The sequence below is a fragment of the Balaenoptera acutorostrata genome, chromosome 7 (assembly GCF_949987535.1).
Source record: "Balaenoptera acutorostrata chromosome 7, mBalAcu1.1, whole genome shotgun sequence".
Lineage (NCBI taxonomy): Eukaryota > Metazoa > Chordata > Mammalia > Artiodactyla > Balaenopteridae > Balaenoptera > Balaenoptera acutorostrata.
In genome coordinates, this window is record NC_080070.1 from 37,737,769 (window position 1) to 37,759,833 (window position 22,065).

A 22,065-nucleotide genomic window follows, 5' to 3' on the forward strand; every position below is an offset into this window, starting at 1 on the left:
AAATGTTAGGACATCAGGCTCTTGGTAAAAAATGTAACCCCTATTTACTGCATTCCTTTTATGAAAAAAAAAAACTTTATATTATTTTATTTTGACTTACAGTGCCTTTTCCAGGAGCTTAACTACAGTCTGTAGTTTAACACCTCTCTAATGGACACTATGGCAGTATGCCAGCTGAGGTATAAGGAACAGAAGCTGGGCAGATTTTCTCTGCCCTATAGGCTTTAAAGAACCAAGAGTCTGTTTTTACCCAGTTATTTCACTATATTTCTTTCCTTTATGTTTGCAGTATCTACTCATAATTTTTTTTCAGCAAAATTGTCTTAGTATCAATAAAATGGCATATGTCTTAAGTTGGTTTTTATTATTGCTTTACTGTCTGGACACTAGGACTATAGGCTTCAGACCAACAAAAATCCACTGTTTTCCTTCATCCTTATTTGCTGCTATATAGATCCATATTATCAATAGTTGCATTTGACTAACTTTAGTGGTCATGTCCGGTTTTGTTTACCTTCTTTTTCCCTACTACTTTTGGACACAAGGAACGCTCCTGCACAAAATAAAATTTTTCATAACTTAAGAAATACTATTCTATCATTGCTTTGCTCTTTGGTCCTTTTAAATCATTGAGACAAATTAAAGTTAAGTCCAAAGACATCATTATATTGACTACTGAGAATTAATCTGTGAATGGATTCTTTCATCTACAAAGACAATTTTCAAAGTATGGTCTGGGGATCTGAGACCCTTCTAGGGTCTCTGTAGGGGGAAAATTATTTTCATAATAATACTAAAATATCGTTTGCCTTTTCTACTCTCATCCTCTCTTGAGTGTAGGGTTGAGTTTTCTAGAAACTTCATGGCATGTGATGTTGCAACAGCTTGAATGCAAAGCAGACATGCGAATCCATCTGTCTTCTATTAAGCCAGACATTAGAGAGACTTGAAAAAATGTAAAACAGTAACTCACTTTTACTATCTTTCTTTTTTTTTTTTTAAACATCTTTATTGAAGTTTAATTGCCTTACAATAGTGTGTTAGCATACTATCTTTCTAATCTAGATTTTCGTTAGAAAGTATAATTTACATTAGCATATACTATAGTGTTATTGTTTTATAAATGAATTGATGTTTTTAAACCATTCAGTTTTAATTTCAAATATGGTATTATTGATAGAACCTACATAAACAAAAGAGCTTTTAGGCTTCAGTAATTTTTAAACATGTAAAGGGATCATGAGACCAAAAAGAGAGCCAATAATCTATATGATCTTTTTTATTCTCAAATTTTTGAATTTTTCTTATATTTTATTTCATCTTATAAAAGGCATACTGAAAATAATCTATTTTTAGGTTGCTACAAACCTCAGGAAAGATCAGATTACTTGATGTTGGCAGCTGCTTTAACCCATTTCTGAAGTTTGAAGAATTTCTAACTGTTGGCATAGACATCGTACCTGCTGTAGAGGTATGCATAGTTCTGTTTGTTTTGAGATGAATATTTTCCATGTATATATTACAAAGGAAAGCACTGTCTTTACATTCCTGAAATAGCAAATATATTTCTTGTGTACAAGTTGATAAGAGACTATTTCTATTCAAAACTAAATGTATATTCTGTGAAAATTTGAGCATTTAGTTAACTAATATTAATTTGACCAATACCATATTTGTCTTCATTTTGTTTTGTTCCCTGTTTATCATCTATCATTTCAATCAAGAAACTTCAGTAAGTTGCAAAGATTCCTTATTTTATTTTTTAATGCATCTCTTTCTGAAATGTACTCTGATGTAGAGCTATTATGGAATAGTGGAAAGAGCAGGGGCTTTGGAGACAGCCAAAACTTTATTAAATCCCAGCTATTTGTACTTAGTAGATAAAACTACTTAACTTTACAAAGAATGTTTCCTCTGCTTTTAAAATTAGATTTTTTTTCCCTCAATGACATAAGTTTATAACATTTGCCATTTTACTTTTGATATGGCACCAGGCACAAAAATTTTTTTACAAATTTTTATTGCTATAAAGAGATTGTGGTAGAGTATAAACTCAGGCGCAGAGATTTTTTTTCCTCCACTCCTATATTCCCAGCACCTAGAAGAGTGCCTGGCATATTAAGTACTCATTAAATATTTCTTGAATAAAAGAATGAAATCTTATTTTCAACCTTAATTTGACTCTCTGAGCCTCAGTTTTCTCGTCTGTGCAGTGGGGTTTGTAGTGGACCATACCTTATAAGATTGTTGTCATGTTTACTTGAGAAAAAGTATTTAAAGCACCTAACAAAGCACCTGTTATATAGTGAGTGCTAAAGAAATGTTTACTGTTATATTGAAAAGTTCCTGCATGAAGAGTCAACTTTCATATGAATTTATTCTTTAATTTTTATGAGCTTGACTGTCTATATTGAATCTATATGACTAACAATGACAAATAAGAAAATGCTAAAAGCATTACTATTATCTCCTAAACGTAGGCAGATACTTGCTTTATGGTAAAACAGCTGTTCTTAGCTTACCACTGCAGAGACTTCCTGGGCCATTAGAAGCTATAGTTTTAAAGTGCAGGTGGATTTGTACATGGATTCTCTCCCCTTCCTTCCTCAAGACACACATTAGAGATGTCCTTCAGGGACTGGTAAGACATGATGGCCATTTGATCTAAACCTAAGGTTCAAATATTAAAATATTAAGCTTATTTATAGATAGGGCTATAAATTTTCAACTGTAAAGCCATTAGAGAAGGCAAAAGAACTACTATACATGAGTTCAGTAGTAGAATCAGACTTTGATAGTTCCAGAACCCTATAACTAATTTTAAAACAAAGGGAAGAAACTTATACTTCCAGTCAAGATGGAGTGACAGGGACCAGACTGATCCTCTTTCCCCCTGCCTGCAGCAACTAAAAAGTGGACAAAATATTCAAAATAATATACAAGACACTGGACATCAGGTAATGAAGGACAGTGATCCCCAAGAGATGGAAAACAAATGAGATGAGCCATATGGTTGCACCAGCACATAGCCTTCAGAGAGTTTCCAATGTGTGGCACAAACAGGGGATCCCAAGCAGAGTCCAGCTGATACTGAGTTGTAGAGGTAGAGGTGAGAGTCCTGAGAGACCAAGACAGCTGGGGCTCATGGACAAAGTACCAAAGATATGAGAGCTGCACAGAGAGAAAACTCCAGGGGTCTGCAAAGAATCCTCCCTGAGTACTCAGCTGAGTACTTATCAGTACATGTCTGTGAGAAAACTACATGAGACTGGAGGAAGTACCACCTCAAAGATCTAGAGGTTATAGTGCCCAGCACACTCACACAGGCTGGAAGTAGCACCCGTTCCCACCAACCACACTGGAAACCTCAAGAATCACAGTATCTTGGGTAGAGTACACAGAAAAGCCTTGCATCAGTAGTGGAGAGTAATTAGCCTTAGACTGAAGGCTGCTCTAGTCCCACCTAACAAATCTTGAAACAAAAACCAAAAAGATCAAACTGTCTCCAAATAATTTAACTATATCCTAGAGCAAGTTAGACTATTTATAGCAATACCAAGTCATCCAGGACCCAGCAAAGTAAAATTCACCATGCCTAGCATCCAATAAAAAAGTAATCAGTCAAGTAAAGAAGCAAGAAAATAGGACCCACAATGAGGAGATCCATCATCCATCAGAGACCAACTGTGAACTAACACAGATGTTAAAATTTGGAAACAAGGACATTAAGATAGGGACATTATGACTGTATTCTGTATGAACAAAAAGTAAAGTAGAGACGTGGAAGATAATTAAAAATACCCAAATCTAACTTCTGGAGATGGATACTATGATCTATTATATGAAACATGTACTAGATGGGATTAATGGTACATTAGATATTGAAGAAGAAAAGTTAAACTGAGGACATGGCAATAGAAGCTACCCAAAATTAAACTGAGTTTTTTTTTTAATGGAAAAGCATCAGCAAGCAGTGAGTTAATTTCAAATGGCCAAATATAAGCATAATTGGAGTCCCCCCAGAAAGGAATGAAAGAAGTAATGGTCAGAATTTTTCTGAACTTGATAAAAGCTAACTAATAGTAGAGCTGACCCTTAGCACCCAGGGGAATTGTTCCAGGACACCCCACCACCACCACAGATATCAAAGTCTGTGGGTGCTCAGGTCCTTAGAGTCAGCTCTTCATATCCCTGGGTTCCATGTCCACAGATACAGAGGACTAATTGTGTATTTCTTGGAAAACTCCATGTATAATTGGACCTGTGCAGTTCAAACTCGTGTTGTTCAAGAGTCAGTTGTAATGTAGAGTTTATAATCTATATAAAAATAAAATGTATGATAACAATAGCACAAGAGGGGAGAAAGGGAAATATACTACATGTATAGTAGTAGGTTTTTATACTATATATGAAGTGGTAAAATACTATTTGAAGGTAGACTATGATAGATTAAATATGTAGACTATAAATTCTAAAGCAACCAGTAAAATAAAGAGTTACAGCTAATAAGCCAGCAAAGGAGAAAAAATAGAATTATAAAGAAATTTCTTTAATCCAAAAGATGGCAGAAAAGAGAAGGAAACAATGAACCGATGGGAAACATAGAAAATAAATAGCAAGATCATACATTTAAACTTAAGTTTACCAATAATCACATTAAATAGATATGGCCTAAATACACCAATTAAAAGGTGGAAATTGTCAGATTGGTTACAAAAAGCAAGACTCAAATATATGTTGCCTACAAGAAATGCACTTCAATTATAAACACACAAATAGGATGTGTAAAAGAAAGGCACTGTGGCACTATTACAGTCACACAAAGTAGATGTCAGAGCAATATTACCAGCAATAAAGATGGCCATTTCATAATGATAAAAAGGTCAATTCATCAAGAGTACAAAACAATCCTCAATATATACGCATCTAATAACAGAGCTTCAAAATACGTAAACCAAAAACTGATAAAGTAGCAATTACAAATAGACATTTATAAAATTATAGTTGAAGATTTCATTACCCCTCTCTCAATAATTGATGGAACAATTAGAACATTGGTCAAAGAAGAACTCACAAGGAAAGTTAGACCATATTTTGGAATGAAGATAAATAAAAACATAAGATATCAAAAACATAAGATATGCATAGGATGCCACTAAAATCACTACAATAGTACTTAGAGGAAATTTTACAATACTAAACACCTTCATTAGAAAAATAAGAAAGGTCTCAAAGCAATGACATCAACTTTCCAACTAGGAAAAAAAACAAGGCTACATTAAATCCAAAATACAAGAAAGAAAATAATAAAGATTACAGCAGAAATCAATGAAATAGAAAACCTTCAGAAAAATAGTAGGGAAAAACTGATGAAAGCAAACACTACCTCTTTGAGAAGATCAATAAAATTTATAAATCACTAGCCATACTGATTAGGAAATAAAGAGAAAGGTGTGACATCATGTATATTTTACCAATATTAAAAGAAAGGAAAATAAATATTACAAAAGATTTTATGCCAATAAATTCCACAACTTAAGTGAAATGGTCAAACTCCTTGGAAGACACATACTGCCAAAGCTCACTCATGAAGAAATACATAACCTCAGTAGCCCTAAATGTAAAGAAATTTGAATTGGCAGTTAAAAACTTTCCCACAAAGAAAATTCCAGGCTCAAATGGCTTCACTTCCCAACTTATTCTATGAGGCCATTACCCCAATACCAAAACCAGAGACATTATAGAACAACAACAACAAAAACTTACAGACCACGTCCATCATGAACATAGACAGAAAAGTTGTCTACAAAATTCTAACATATTGAACCCAACAGTATTTCAAAAGGGATAATACATCATGGCTAAGTTTGATTTATTCTAGGAGTGTAAGATTGGTTTAATGTTAAAAAAAATACTCAATCTCTAACACCTATACAAAAATCTACTCAAAATGGATTAAAGACCTAAATATAAGACCAGATAATATAAAACTCCTAGAGGAAAACACAGGCAGAACACTCTGACATAAATCGCAACAATATATATTTTTTTGATCTGTGTCCTAGAGTAATGGAAATAAAAACAAAAATAAACAAATGGGACCTAATTAAACTTAAAAGCTTCTGCACAGCAAAGGAAACCATCAACAAAACAAAAAGACAACCTACAGACTGGGAGAAAATATTTGCAGACAATGCTACCAATAAGGGATTAATCTCCAAAATATACAAACAGTTCATACAGCTTAGTATCAAAAAAACAACCCAATCAAAAAATGGACAGGAGACCTAAATACACATTTCTCCAAAGAAGACATACGAATGGCCAACAGGCACATGAAAAGATGATCAGTATCACTAGTTATTAGAGAAATGCAAATCAAAACTACAGTGAGGCATCACCTCACACCAGTCAGAATGGCCATGATTAAAAAGTCTACAAATAATAAATATTGGAGAGGGTGCGGAGAAAAAGGAACCAACCTACACTGTTGGTGGGAATGTAAATTGGTGCAGCCACTATGGAGAACAGTATGGAGGTTCCTTAAAAAACTAAAAATAGAGTTACCATATGATCCTGCAATCCCACTCCTGGGCATATATCTGGAGAAAACTCCAATTTGAAAAGATACATGCACCCCAGTGTTCATAGCAGCACTATTTACAATAGCCAAGACATGGAAGCAACCTAAGTGTCCATCAACAGATGAATGGATAAAAAAGATGTGGTATATATACACAATGGAATATTACTCGGCCAGAACAAAGAATGAAATAATGCCATTTGAGGCAAAATGGATAGACCTAGAGATTGTCATATTAAATGAAGTCAGACAGAGAAAGATAAATAGCATATGATATCACTTATATGTAGAATCTTAAAAAATAATGATACAAGTGAACTTATTTACACAACAGAAACAGATTCACAGACATAGAATACAAACTTATGGTTACCAAAGGGGATAGTGGGGGACGGGTCTGGGGGGGAGATAAGTTAGGAGTTTGGGATTAACATATACACATTACTATATAGAAAATAGATAAACAACAAAGACCTACTGTATAGCACAAGGAACTCTACTCAGTATCTTACAATAATCTATAATGGAAAAGAATCTGAAGAAGAATATATATATAAATGAATCACTTTGCTGTAAACCTGAAACTAACACAACATTGTAAATTAACTATACTTCAGTTTAAAAATGGTTAAAAATAAAATTACATATACCATAAAAAAAAAACCCCACTTATTCTTTTCATCACCGTAATACACTAAAAAAGAAACCTACAGCTAACATCATACTTAATAGTGAAAGAAAAATGTTTTTCCAATAAAAACTGAAAAAAGAACAAGATAAGGTTATTTACTCTCACCACCTCTATTCAGCATTCTCTAGAGGTTTTAACCAGTGCAGGAAAGCAAGAAAAAGCAATGATAGGCATCCACATTGGAAAATAAGATGTAAAACTGTCTTTGTTCACAGATGACATTGATCATCTATTACATTATTCTGTGGAATCTACAGAGAAGCTACTAGAACCAGTAAGTGAGTTTAACAAGGTTGCAAGATGTAAGATTAACATATAAAAATCAATTCATATATACTAGCCACAATCAATTAGAAGTTAAAAATAGTACCATTTATAATAGCATCAGAAATATGAAGTATTTAATATATGAACATATACTTATATGAAATATAAAGCTGACAAATATATAGCAAAACTGTATATTGAAAACTATAAATTATCAAGAGAAAGTAAAGAAGACCTAAATGAGTAGAGATATATACTGTGTTTATTGGTGGAAAAACTCAATATCTTTAACACATCCATTTTCCCAAAATTGATCTATAGATTCAGTGCAATCCTGATCAAAATTCTAGCAGGTGTTTTTGTAGAAATTGAAAAATGTATTCTAAAATTTGCGTGGAAATCCAAAGGTCCTAGAATAGCAACTTTTTAAAAGGACAGTGTTGGAGAGTTTCAAAATTTATTTTAAAGTTACAGTAATGAAAACAGTGTGGTATTAGTGTCAGAATTATTAATGAAATATAACAGAGAGTCCACAAATAGGGCTAAGCCCCTTATAGGCGTCCCAGAGGGAGAAGAGAGAAGAGGATCAAAAATGTATTTGAGAAAATTATGGCTGGAAACTTCCCAAACCTGAAAGAGAAAATACTCATATCCAGGTACAGGAAGCACAGAGGGTCCCCAAAAGATGAACCCAAACAGACCCATATCAAGACATATCATAATAGAAATGGCAAATTTAAAGAGAGAATTTAAAGACAGCAAGAGAAAAACAAAGAGTCATATACAAGGGAATTCCTGTAAGGCTATCAGCTGATTTCTCTGCAGAAATTTTGCAGGCCAGAAGGGAGTGGCATGATATATTCAAAATGCTGAAAGGGGAAACCTGCAAACTAGGATACCCAGCAAAACGATTATTTAGAATAGAAAGCGATAAGAGCCTGCTGTATAAAAAAATTTAAAAAAGAAAAGAAAAAGAATAGAAAGCGAGATAAAGAACTTCCCAGACAAGCAAAAAATAGTTTATCAGTACTAAGCCTACCCTAAAAGAAATGTTAAAGCGTCTTCTCTAAGTGGAAAGAAGTAAGGATCTACAGGAAAGGGAAAATCCCACTAGGAAAGGCAAATATATAGTAAAGACAGAGAATCAATTGTGAAAGCAACTGTAACTGCAATAAACAGTTAAGGGAGAATCATGAAAATGTAAAATATGACGCCAAAACACAAATGGGAGGGGAATTAAAAATGTAGATCTTTTAGAATGTGTTTGAACTTAAATGACTGTAAGTTTAAAATAAGTAGATATATTATAGGTCAATACATATGAACACTGTGGTACCACAAATAAAAAAACTTACAATAGATATACAAAAATTAAAAAGAAAGGAACACAGCTTACTACTAAAGAAAGTTCATCAAACCACAAGGGAAGAAACAAAAGAAGAAAAGAACAGAACTACAAAAACAGCCAGAAAACAAGTAATAAAATGGCAATAAGTACATACCTATCAATAATCAGTTTAATGCCAATAGGCTAAATGTTCCTATCAAAAGACATAGAGTGGTTGATTGGCCTAAAAAACAAGACCCATTTATATGCTACCTATAAGAGACTCACTTCAGAGCTAAAGATACACACAGAATGAAAGTGAGGGGATGGAAAAGATATTTCATACAATGACAAGAAAGTGGGGGTAGCAATACTCATATTAGACAAAATAGAATTTAACGGAGTGTATAACAAAAGACAAAGAAAGGCATTATATAATGATAAAGGGATCACTACAAGAAGTTTTACACTCATTAACATATATACATCCAACACAAGAGCACCTAAATATATAAAGCAAATAACTAACAGACATAAAGGGAGAAATTGACAAGAATACAATAATAGTAGGGGACTTTAACACCTTACTGGCATCAATGGACAGATCACCCAGATAGGAAATCAATAAGGCAACAGTGGTCTTAAATGACAGAATGGACCAGTTGGACTTAATAGATATCTACAGGACATTCCATCACGAAACAGCAAAATATACATTCTTTTCAAGTGCATGTGTAATGTTCTCTAGGATTGATCACATGCAAGGCCACAAAACGAGTCTCAGCAAATTTAAGAGAATAGAAATTATATCAAGCATTTTTTCCAGCCACAACAGTATGACACTAGAAATCAGTTACAGGAAGAAAAATGGGAAAAGAACAAATGGGGAGGCTAAAACAACATGCTACTAAAAAAACCAACAGTTCAATTAAGAAATCTAAGAGGAAATCAGAAAATACCTCAAGACAAATGGAAATGGAAACACAACTTTCCAAAATCTATTGGATGCAAAAACAATTCTAAGAGGGAAGTTTATCACAATACAGGCCTTCCTCAAGAAAAAAAATCTCAAACAACCTAATCGTGGACCACCTAAAGGAATTAGAAAAGGAAGAACAAAGCCCAAAGTCAGCAGGAGGAAGGAAATAATAAAGATCAGAGAGGAAAAAAATGAAATAGAGACCCAAAAAAATAATGGAAAAGATAAGTGAAACCAAGAGCTGGTTTTTGAGAAGACAAACAAAATTGATAAATTTTTAGCCAGGGTCACCCAAGGAAAAAAGAGAACCCAAATTAACAAAATAAGAAATGAAAGAGGAGAAATAGCAACTGATACCACAGAGATACCAAAAAAAATAAAAATAAAAGAATACTATGAACAGTTATATGCCAACAAATTGGACAATCTAGAAGAAATGGATAAATTTCTAGAAACCTACAACCTGCCAAGACTGAATCAAGAATAAACACAATTTGAACAGACTGATCACTGGTAGTTTAACTGAATTTGTAATTTAAAAGAACGCCCAGCAAACAAAAGTCCAGGACTGGATAGCTTCACAGAGGAATTCTGCCAAACATACAAAGAAGAGCTAATACCTTTCCTCTTCAAACTAGTCCATAATATTGAAAAGGACAGAACACTCTGAAATTCATTCTACAAGGCCACCATTACCTTGATACCCAAAACAGCAAAGACACTACAAAAAAGAAAATTGCAGGCCAATATCTTTGATGAAAATAGATGCAAAAATCCTCAACAAAATATTAACTAACCAAATCCAGCAATACATTAAAAAGATCATACACTATCATCAAGTGGGATATAGTCCAGGGATGCAAAGATGTTTCAGTATTTGCAAATTAATGTGATACACCACATTAACAAAAGGATAAAAGTCACATGATCATCTTAGTAGACACAAAAAGCATCTAACAAAATTTAACATCCATTCGTGATAAAAACTGTCATCATAGTTGGTATAGAGGGAACATTTCTCAACGTAATAAAGACCATTTATGACAAACCCACAGCTAACTTCATACTCAACTGTGAATAGCTAAAAGCCTTTCCTCTAAATTCAGTAACTAGACAAGGACGCCCACTCTCACACTTCTATTTATCATAGTATTGGAAGTCCTAGCCACAGCAATCAGGCAAGAAAAGGAAATAAAATGCATCCAGGTTGAAAGGGAAGAAGTAAAATTGTCATTACTTGCAGATGACATGATAGTTTATATAGAAAACTCTGAAGTCTCCACCAAAAAACTATTAGAACTAATAAATGAATTTAGAAAAGTTGCAGGATATAAGTTTAATATACAGAAATCTTATGCTTTTCCATACACTAGTAATGAACTGTTGGAAAGTGAAAGTAACAAAAAAGAAGTCTCATTTAAAACCACATCAAAAGGAATAAAATACCTAGGAATATACTCAACCAAGGAGGTGAAAGACCTATACTTCGAAAACTATAAAAAACTGATGAAGGAAATTGAAGATGATGCATAAACATGGAAGTATATCCTGTGCTCTTGTATTGGAATAATTAAGGTTGTTAAAAGGGCCATACTACCCAAAGCAAACTACAGATTTAATGCAATCCATATCAAAATACCCATGACATTTTTCATAGAACTAAAACAATCCTAAAATTCATATAGAATCACAAAAGACCCCAAGTTGCCAAAGCAATCTTGAAAAAACAAAAACAAAAACAAAACTGGAGATATCACGCTCCCTGGCTTTATACTACAAAGCTACAGTATTCAAAACAGCATGGTACTGGCACAAAAACAGACACATAGATCAATGGAACAAAATAGCCCAGAAATAAATCCACACACCTATGGTCAATTAATCTATGACAAAGGAGGCAAGAATATAAAATGGGGAAAAGACAGTCTCTTCAGCAAGTGGTGCTGGGAAAGTTGGACAGCTGAATGTAAGCCAATGAAGTTAGAACACACCCTCACACCATGCACAAAAATAAACTCAAAATGGCTTAAAGACTTAAACATAAGACATGATACCATAAAACTCCTGGAAGAGAACATAGGCAGAACACTCTTTGACATAAATTGTAACAATATTTTTTCAGATCTGTCTCCTAGGGCAAAAGAAATAAAAGCAATAATAAACAAATGGGACCTAATTAAACTTAAAATCTTTTGCACAGCTAAGGAAACCATCGACAATACAAAAAGACAACCCACAGAATGGGAGGAAATATTTGCAAATGATATGACTGACAAGGGGTTAATGTCAAAATATATAAACAACTCATACAATTCAATATCAACAGAACCAACAGCCCAGTCGAAAAATGGGCTGAACACATGAATAGACATTTTTCCAAAGAAGACATACAGATGGCTAATAGGAACATGAAAGGATGCTCAACACTGCTAATTGTTAGAGAAATGCAAATCAAAACAACAATGAGATATCACCTTATACCTCAGAATGGCTGTCCTCAAAGTCTGCAAATAACAAATGTTGGAGAGGATGTGGAGAAAAGGGAACCCTTGTACACTGTTGGTGAGAATGTAAATTGGTGCACCTACTAAGGAAAATAATATAGAGGTTCTTCAATAAACTAAAAATTGACAACCATATGATCCAGCAATTTTACTCCTGGGTATATATTAGAAGAAAATGAAAACAGTAGTTCAGAAAGATACATGCTCCCTTGTTTTCATAGCAGCGTTATTTACAATAGCCGAGATAAGAAAGCAACCTAAGTGTCCATCAACGGATGGATAAAGAAAATACATACACATATATACACATACACACAGGTATATACACATACATACACACACAATGGAACCTTACTCTGCCATAAAAAAGAATGAAATTTCTGCCATTTGCAAAAACATGGTTGGAACTAGAGAATATTATGCTTAGTAAAATAAGTCAGACAAAGACAAATACTATATGATATCACTTATATGTGGAATCTAAAAGATAAAACAGTGAATGTATATAGTAAACCAGAAACAGACTCACAGATATAGAAAACAAACTAGTGTTACCAGTGGGGAAGAGGGAAGGGAAGAAGGGCAAGATAGGAGTATGTGATTAATAGATACAAACTACTGTGTATAAAATTGATAAGCAACAAGGATATATTGTACAGCACTCTGGAATATAGCCATTATTTCGTAATAACTTTTAATGGAGTATAATCTCTAAAAATACTGAATCACTGTGCTATACACCTGAAACTAATATTATAAATTAACCATATTTCAATAAAAAAAGAAGACATTGTTAAAAGAATGAAAAGACAAGCCATAATCTGAGAGAAGTATTTTCAAGTTATATATCAGATTATGGACTTGGATGAAGAATAAAGAACTCTCAAAATTCAATAAGAAAATAGGTTTTTAAAATTTAAAACAACCCAATCATTTTTCACTATGCAAAAAAATTGAACAAACACTTCACCAAAGAAGATACCCAGGTAAACATCACTACTCATTAGGAAAATCCAAATTAAAACTTCAGTATACTACTACACACCTGTGACTATGATTAAAATTTAAAAGGCTGGCCATTCCAAGTGTTGATGAGGATTTGGAGGAACTGGAACGCCAATAAACTCCTGGTAGAAATGTAAAACTCAGTATAAGTGCTTTTGAAAATAGTTTTGAAGTTTCTTTAAAAGTTAAACACGCATGTACTGTATGATCCAGCCACCCCTTTCCTCGGTATTTGCCCAAGACAAATGAAACATGTCCATTCAAAGACAAACAGGAATGTTCATAGCAGCTCTAGTTGTAATAGCCAAAAACTAGAAACAACCAAGTTATCTATGAAAGGTATATGGATAAACAAAGCATGGTATATCTTAATATAGTAGCCTACCTCAGCAATTAAAAAGGAATAAACTATCAATACATGCAAAAAAAATGGATTAATCTGAAAATAATTGTGCTGTATGAAAGAAGCCAGGCAAAATAAGAGTACATTATTCTGTATTATTCCACTTATGTAAAATTCTAGAAAATACCCACTGATCTATAGAGATAGAAATCACATCAATGATTGCCTAGTGGCAGGGGAAGAGCAGGGAGGGTACAAGGAAGGGATTATATAAGGGGCACAGGAAAACTTTGGCAGGTGTTGGATCTATTCATCAATTTGATTGTAGTAGTGGTTTCATGAATGTATAAATGTTAAAACTTACCGAAGTGTACACTTTAAATGTTTGTGTGTCAGTTATACTGCAGGTTGTACATCAGTTATACTTCAGTAAAGCTATGCCCCTGCCCCAAAAGGAGCAAAAGGATGAAGAAAAACAATCTTTTTTCCACATAGTTCCACGTAGTAGAACTTTATGTGTCGCATTTCCTAATAGATAGTCCAGATGCTTATGTGACCAGCTTGTCTACACACTAACAGAATTGAGGGACTGAGGTATTAGCTCATATCTTTGATAATTAATTAACTATTGTTATATATAAGGGTAACTAATTTTTATCTAATTTTAAAACTGCTTTCTTATTCTGGATTATTTCCACAGAGGTTTTTTTTTCCATCTCCAAAAAAGTTTATTAGCATGATTACAAACATTTTTTGAATAATGATAGAATTTCTAAACATAAAAGAGTATCAGTGGCTATATCCTATAACCAGTATTTGCAACTGGATGGACAGCTTTATTGCCAGTCTTCATTTTATTAAAGACAATCCATATTTATTGGTTCCATGTGAAGTCACGACTGTTGCTTTGCCTGAGAATGAGTCCCTACTGCAATTAAGTATTAAAAAAATATCTCCCAGATGAACCAGTTTGCAGGGCAGAAATAGACACAGATGTAGAGAACAAACATATGGACACCAAGAGGGGAAAGCGGGGGTGGTGGGGGAGTGCTGTGATGAATTGGGCGATTGGGATTGACAGGTATACACTGATGTGTATAAAATGGATGACTAATGAGAACCTACTGTATAAAAAAATAAATAAAATAAAATTCAAAAAATATATATCTCCCATAATCGGAGTGTGACCTGCATTACTGAGTAAAGAGTTAATAAAAATCCTCAAAGAGTTGGGGTTTTGTTTTTCAAAAACATTTTTTACACACTACAAAGAAATAATTAGTATTTTGGCTTTTAAAATTCCTGCATGATATTTAGAATGGGAGTCCCCAAAGGTCCTCCCTTCACAAAATTGAGAACACAGACCCTCTTCCGGAGCATACATTCTTGGGGTGGACTCTGAAGACTTCAACCTCCACGTGTTTATACTGGTTTGAGAACAAAGCATCATCCAGAATGTAGTAGTCTATACATGTCACCTTCACATAGGTATGGCAGTCTGGTGAAAGCTTCGATAACAAAACCAGCTTTTCTGAAAACTTCAGGCAGAGACTATTCACTTGTTCTTCCCAGTTCTATCCCTTGATTTCCAAAATTTCTGATGGTTTATCCCACTTGCCATCTATGTTTTCCACCTAGGGATGAAAAGGTAAGACCAGAGCAAGGATGACCCTGCCTCTAGTTGGCTCCAAGACACTTCTGATATCTTTTAACAAAGTCAGGGGCTGATCACAGCGGTCCAGCAAATTCAAGCAGCTGATGATAACTGTACTGGAACCCTGTATTCTGCCATTCATTTTTACCAAGCACTCTGTATTTCTTCTTCTGAAGCTGCCATATCATAGTTTCAGACAGCTCAGTGGCATAAATTTCTTCAAAATGAGGACTCATGATTTTTGTGACTTCTCCATCTCCAGCACCTAAATCAAGAAGTCTGTGGGTTTTCCAGTCTGGATTAATTTTAAGCAGTCTCTGAAACTGATCTGGTGAAAACACAAACATTGAGCCTCTTCCTAGCAACCCACTGATAGATGTTCTAGACATAAACTGGCTAAAAACAGATGACACAAAAGAGTGATATAATTGGATACAAAGACAGCTTGGAGTGATTCGCATAGTTTCTCTCTGTTGCACACAAACCACTGGTGGTTCTTCCTGCCGCCTGCGGCCGCCGCCAGCCCACCCTAGTCCGCTCGTCATGTTCATGTACAGGGAGCGGGTGAGCGGGCTCCGCAGGGTCCACATTCTCCGCGCCAGCCACACGGACGCCAGGCTCAGACACAGCCAGCCCGCGAGCAGTTGCATCGGGGGCCGCGGCCACTCGCTCCGATCACCGCCGGTGCCGGGGCAAGGAGGACGCGCTGCCGCCTCCAGCCGCCGCCGCCGCTGCCGCCCAGGATCGAGCCATCGCGCCGAACTCGCCCATCCAGCTCCTTCAGGGCAGAGGCGGAGGGTCTCCATAGAGTTTTAATATTCAGCAAATGATACAGTGCTGTTTATTTTTTTACTTGTAGTGTATCTCATGGTCATTTGACTCAGTTAATTAAATTTAATACATAGTTTGTTTCAAGCCGGAGATTAGCTTTTTAATAGAATCAATATATTATTAAAATTACTTCTGAGATGGTTAAAGTTAATGGTTGAAAAGATGTTTTTCATGACCTTAAAAAAGTTTAAGGTATTTTGCTTTTACACATTTATAACTGCTTTCATTATCCTCTTTGACTTCTTTGATTCATCTTTATTTCATGGTATTTCTTGTTTAAAGTTATTTTTATATTAACCTGTTTTTTGGTAACTATAAATGTTTAAGTGAATATAAATATGACTAAGTTTAGAAATAAATCATCCCTGTAAGCTCTTATCCAAATTAAATTTCAAATAAACTCTTATTATTTTTTAAAAATATATACTTAAACATTATTTCTAATTTTTAATTAATTGTTACTCAGAAATATTTTTTTTTAAATGATGACTAGAAATTCTTTGGGCTTAATTACTCTGAGATTTTTCTGAGTAAAAGTTTTGGTTGAATAAGTGTGTGCAAGTGGAATATTTATAAGGGAAAGGTACATAATTAAAGCTTGAATTATGTAGAAATGCTGTGAAATAGTTTGGTTTAAAATTTATGTAATTAGGTGGAGGTAATCTTAAAATTCTTAACATGCCTTGTTTTTCCCTTTCTGCAGAGTGTGTATAAATGTGACTTCCTGAATTTGCAGCTTCAGCAACCACTCCAGCTTGCACAGGATGCTATAGATGCCTTTTTGAAGCAGCTAAAAAACCCTATTGATTCTCTTCCTGGAGAACTTTTCCATGTGGTTGTTTTCTCTCTCCTTCTTTCCTATTTTCCATCACCTTACCAGCGATGGATTTGCTGCAAGAAAGCCCATGAACTGTTAGTGTTAAATGGTTTATTGCTTATCATCACACCTGATTCCTCCCATCAGAACCGTCACGCTATGATGATGAAAAGCTGGAAGATTGCTATAGAGTCCCTGGGCTTTAAACGTTTCAAGTATTCAAAATTTTCACATATGCATCTGATGGCATTTAGAAAAACCTCCCTAAAAACCACAAGTGACTTGGTTAGTAGGAACTACCCAGGGATGTTATATATTCCTCAAGATTTCAACAGTATAGAAGATGAGGAATATTCTAATCCTTCCTGCTACGTTCGATCAGATATAGAAGATGAACAGCTAGCATATGGTTTCACAGAGCTCCCTGATGCTCCATACGACTCAGATTCTGGAGAAAGTCAATCCAGCTCTATTCCTTTCTATGAGCTAGAAGATCCCATATTACTTTTAAGTTAATATAAAAGCAAAAGGCCCTTTCAGTCCAGACTCCTAAACTTAATTGCTTACACTAATCAGAAATACTAACATGAACTCAGTACTTAAAACCTGCTTTGCATAGAAGAAATGCAAAGGTTTACAGAGTTTGCTATTTTTTTCTACTTCTGGATTTTAAAATTTATTCTTATATAGAAAGCTTAAAGTTTCACGCAGAGTGACTCCTGTCATAGCAGAAACCACTGTTATTTTAGCATTTAGCACTAAGATATTATAGAAAGGTACCTTTTTCTCTTTAGTGCTATTGTGAAAAATGAAGCATAATTTGCTATGTATTTTTCTTGTTTTCATCTTTTCAGTGTTGACTTTAAACCATTGCAATGAGAAACTAAGATATGTAGAAAGCTGTAGATTGCACTTTGATGACTCACAAGTTAAATGTGACAGAGATAGATTGGTTTAGTAGTTTTGTGATGCACTTATTCTTTTTTCTAACTAAATTGTTACCTGTTATAGAAAGCCATTTTGGCTCAGTTTTGTCTGATGATTGAACATTCCCCAAACTTCTTGGAATTGATAATTCTTATTCTTTCTTGCTTGCTCATTTGGCAGCATCAGACATTGGGGAGATATTTCCCCCGAAGTATGTATTCTAATTTGATTAGCATAGTACAGTAAACACCATTGCCAAAATAGAGTTTTCATATCTTTCTTGTTGATTTGGGCCTTGGTGTTAAGTATATTTAACGGTGAGAATTCACTTTTACTTTTTTACATTTAGATTTCATTTACAAAATTTTCTATTTAAGCAAGGAACAATATAATACTCAATACTGACCCGAAACACATTTGTGAAAGGGTTTGCACTTGTAAGAGAGCTTATGTTCTACCTAGACCAACCTTAATAGGGTCCTCACCTTTCCATTAAGGAGGTGCTGCACTACAAGTCTGGAATTATATAGAAAAATTTTAAATTAACCCTCTGCTGGTAATCTCATAAAATGGTTTTGACGTTTCGGTATTCTAATTTCTATCTAAATCCTAGCAGAATTTTTTCTTTGAATATATAAACCATTAGTTGGCTGTGGGAATTTTCCCTTTCCACATTGATAAATGCCTTTCTGTGTTTCTGAATCAGAAGCAAATGATTAAGGAGAAATATATGTCCAACAAGACAAGATTAGTTTAAATGGCTAAGAACATTTAGTCCACATTGTCTTGTCAGCCAGCAATTGTCATGTAAACTATCATTTTTAAGAGTGCCACTGTGTGGATTTTTTTTCAAGTGGTTATTACATTAAAATTACCTCATACTGAGGTGTTTGCACTGAAATATCACAGTTTCAGATTTCATGGTTAATGTTGTGTGTGTGCGTTTTTAAAGGAAATTTGCATTTTCAATAGTTGATCCTAAATTCATAAACTGAACTTCTTTACTCTGATAAAAGTGTTTTTGTGCTTATTGTGAATTGCTGTAGTTAACTCTGAATGTCAAACTTTATTTAGAAATAAAAAATTTACCCTTTAAGATATAGATGGTTGAGTGTGTATACCCAATATTTCAAATTAAATTTCACATTCTAAATTAATGAAAGTAACAAGATTGTAATTAACCTAAAAGTCAGTTGAGTAAATGCAATAAATATTGGTTGCTCAAATATGCCAGAAGTAACTTGAAGTTTTTCGTTTACTTTCAATAGCATAAGATTACTTAATAATAAGGAATAATTAGGACTTTCTTTCCAATTAAGCACTACAGGTCAAGTCTTGTAACTCACCCAAAAGAAGAAAAAAAACACTGTGTTCAGGGTAACATAGAAATGTGTGTTGTTAGTACCTCCTTTACCATACGGTCCGTTTTCTGTGATTTGGCTAAATGCTATCTTAAAGGCAAAGAAAAGCAACATACCAAACAAAAGTGCTTTGAAAGTAAATGAAAACAGTGCTTTTGAGAGGCTGGTGTAAGTATTGATATATGACCTTGGAGTTAGCCCATGTGTTACAGCTAAAATGTTGGTGCTATAAATTCTTCTGATTGTTTACAGATGTTGATTCTGCTTATGCTCCAAAGTGTGCATGATGTATTTTAAGTAGTACTTTAAAGAAAAATCTCTTTATAAAAACCTATACTCTCACTTAGTATAAATTTGTTTGGATTTATAAATCTCATTTGTTACTGTAAATTCATCTTCAAAATTAGGTTGGCGCAGGATTTAAACGAACACGTATTCCACCAAAGCCAATTCAACATATAAATGTTAAAATATAAGCAGTCATGTGGCTTGGTGCCAGATTATATATGTAATGACACAAGAAGTTATTAGAGCCTTTAATACTGTATGGGTACTCTTGAGAATGATTTTGTTTGGATATGAAGAAGTTAAGGGGCCTCCTGTCACATTCACAACAGTATTCTCCAAAATAATTTGATGTTTCAAAAACAAATGATCATTTGCTTGGTTTCTTCAGGATTATGACTAGATCAAGTGGTTTATATGATAGTTGCCAAGTGGTGGGAGGTGGCTTACCTGAAAATGTATGTTTGTGTTTGTTGTATTTTTTCACATTTTGTGAACAAAGCACATTTATTAAAAATTTTAAATTTTCTAATATTCCTTGTCTATTATTTACGAACTGAAAGTTTTGTGGTCTTGACCTAATCTCACTAAGTGATTTCAGAATTGGGAAGCAATCTAAAACTTAAATGACTTAGAATTTTCTATCTGGTTTCATCTAGTCTAGTCCCTTAATTTCATAAATTCATTCACTGAGATCCAGAGAGCTCAAGTGACTTCCCCATTATCATGCTATTTACTGACGAACAAGGACAACAAACAACAAATTCTAGTTCATTATATGTCAACTATATCATACCCTGCTTTCCTTGAAAGTTAATTACATCCAAGATAATTTACCTAAGTATATCAGTTATTTTAGGGCAGCAGATGGCATTCTCATGATGTGAAAGAGTTCTTTACTCATTAAACAGATATTTGAATTCTACCAAGTGCAATATGCTGCGGAAACAGCAGGGCTTGGTGTGTTCACAGTCCCCTGCTTTCATTGGAACTTAGGATCTAATGAAGATGACAAGCATTCTACATGGAATTAACATCTGTATCTAGGAATGATTGCCTACTGATCCTACACGTTTGCTCCTGCTTAACTTCCTTAATTTGTTTCCTAAATAGAACAGGAGGCAAAAAAATTTTAAAACACAACAAAAACTGTTTAGCAAATCATATACACATTGTAGATAAGAGGGATGTATTGTTCATCCCTCCAGAAAAGTGCAAACTGAAAATAAATTCTGATTGTTAAAGGCAGGGAAAAAATGGAATTGAGCTTTTGCTCCATTTTCCCACACTTTCTGAGCACAGTGCTGCAATGGTGTTCCTCTTCAAGAGTCCACATACTAGGTAAGTAGAATGTAGACTTAAGATCTGGCTCCTTCTTGGTGTTGGAAATTGTTAGACAGCAAAGGCGAAAAACAAATACCTCTAAATTACTAGTCCCAAAAAACATAATACAAACGTTTATTACAAAGAATGTTTGTATTATAATTATTTTATTCGTTCCAAAAACTTTATTTGCAGTAACTTGCATGATAGTTCACAATAAAAATTTCATGTCCATGATCAATTGAACACAAAACTCCCCAAAATTATTAGTGGTGGCCTATATTACATAATACCCAATAAACAAGCATGCTACAATAGCTAACAAATCAAGACCTCTAAATGTTATAAAAGGAGAGAAGTATTAGGTTTTCTAAACCCTATTTTGTCTTAGAGATATTCAAACCTTAACAATTGGAATCTCTTAATTTATTTTAAACTCAAGTTTGAATGTATGTTTTATCCCAAATTCGTTTTCAGAATGAGCTCGGTAGTTTAGTGTGTATTTTTCAGATAAGAATTTGTTACAGATGGCGCTACTAAGTGGTAACTTTGAGTCTACATAAGCAGTGTTCAACTGTGAATTTTATTTTTAAACAGAACACCTTTGCTCAATTAATAGAAAGCTATTCCACTTTTTGCAATAATATAAAGCACTTGTTATTCATGTCACTGCTTGTCTTTAGTAATTGAATATATTGATAACTCTTGTACACTATAGATTTTAACAATTTCTAAGATTGGGCCCATCAGTAGTACCAAAGATGGTACCTATGTTTTTTAACTTACAGGAAAATACAAAAAATTAGGTAATAGGCGTTGACTGCAGGATTGTTTCTTGAATTTGTCATCAATAATAAGACTGTAAAACATAAATTTGTTAATATTGTTGGATTGGAATACCCATGTAAACAATAAAAGTAGTAGGAAGCATTACTCAAAAGACAAAACAATGCCTGGTAGCATTTTCTGGCACTGGGCCTATTTGCACCTCTTTACAGAAAATAGCCAGGAGAATGTACATGCATTTTTATTGCTTGTCTGTCTTATCTATTGAAGGCAGACACAACCAAGTAAATCAGTAATCTCCTAATGACAACATTCTTTCCATATACCTTTGAGCTGGTGGGGGAATCAGATATCTAGAAGAATATGACTTGTCACAGATACA

The 22,065-nt window shown here is 34.0% G+C and overlaps 1 protein-coding gene and 1 pseudogene across 1 annotated transcript in view; one reads left to right on the forward strand and one right to left on the reverse strand.

Annotated features, from left to right (window-relative positions):
- The window catches only part of BMT2 (base methyltransferase of 25S rRNA 2 homolog), an 81,685-nt gene extending 61,587 nt beyond the window's left edge, over positions 1 to 20,098 (forward strand). The window contains exons 4-5 of the mRNA XM_007195103.3: positions 1,357 to 1,471; positions 16,888 to 20,098. Of these exons, the coding sequence (XP_007195165.1) occupies positions 1,357 to 1,471; positions 16,888 to 17,517 (745 nt within the window). The 3' untranslated portion in view covers positions 17,518 to 20,098. The remainder of the gene's footprint in view (positions 1 to 1,356; positions 1,472 to 16,887) is intronic.
- On the reverse strand, positions 15,043 to 16,003 carry LOC102997761 (protein-L-histidine N-pros-methyltransferase-like; annotated as a pseudogene).
- Positions 20,099 to 22,065: the final 1,967 nt, after the last annotated feature.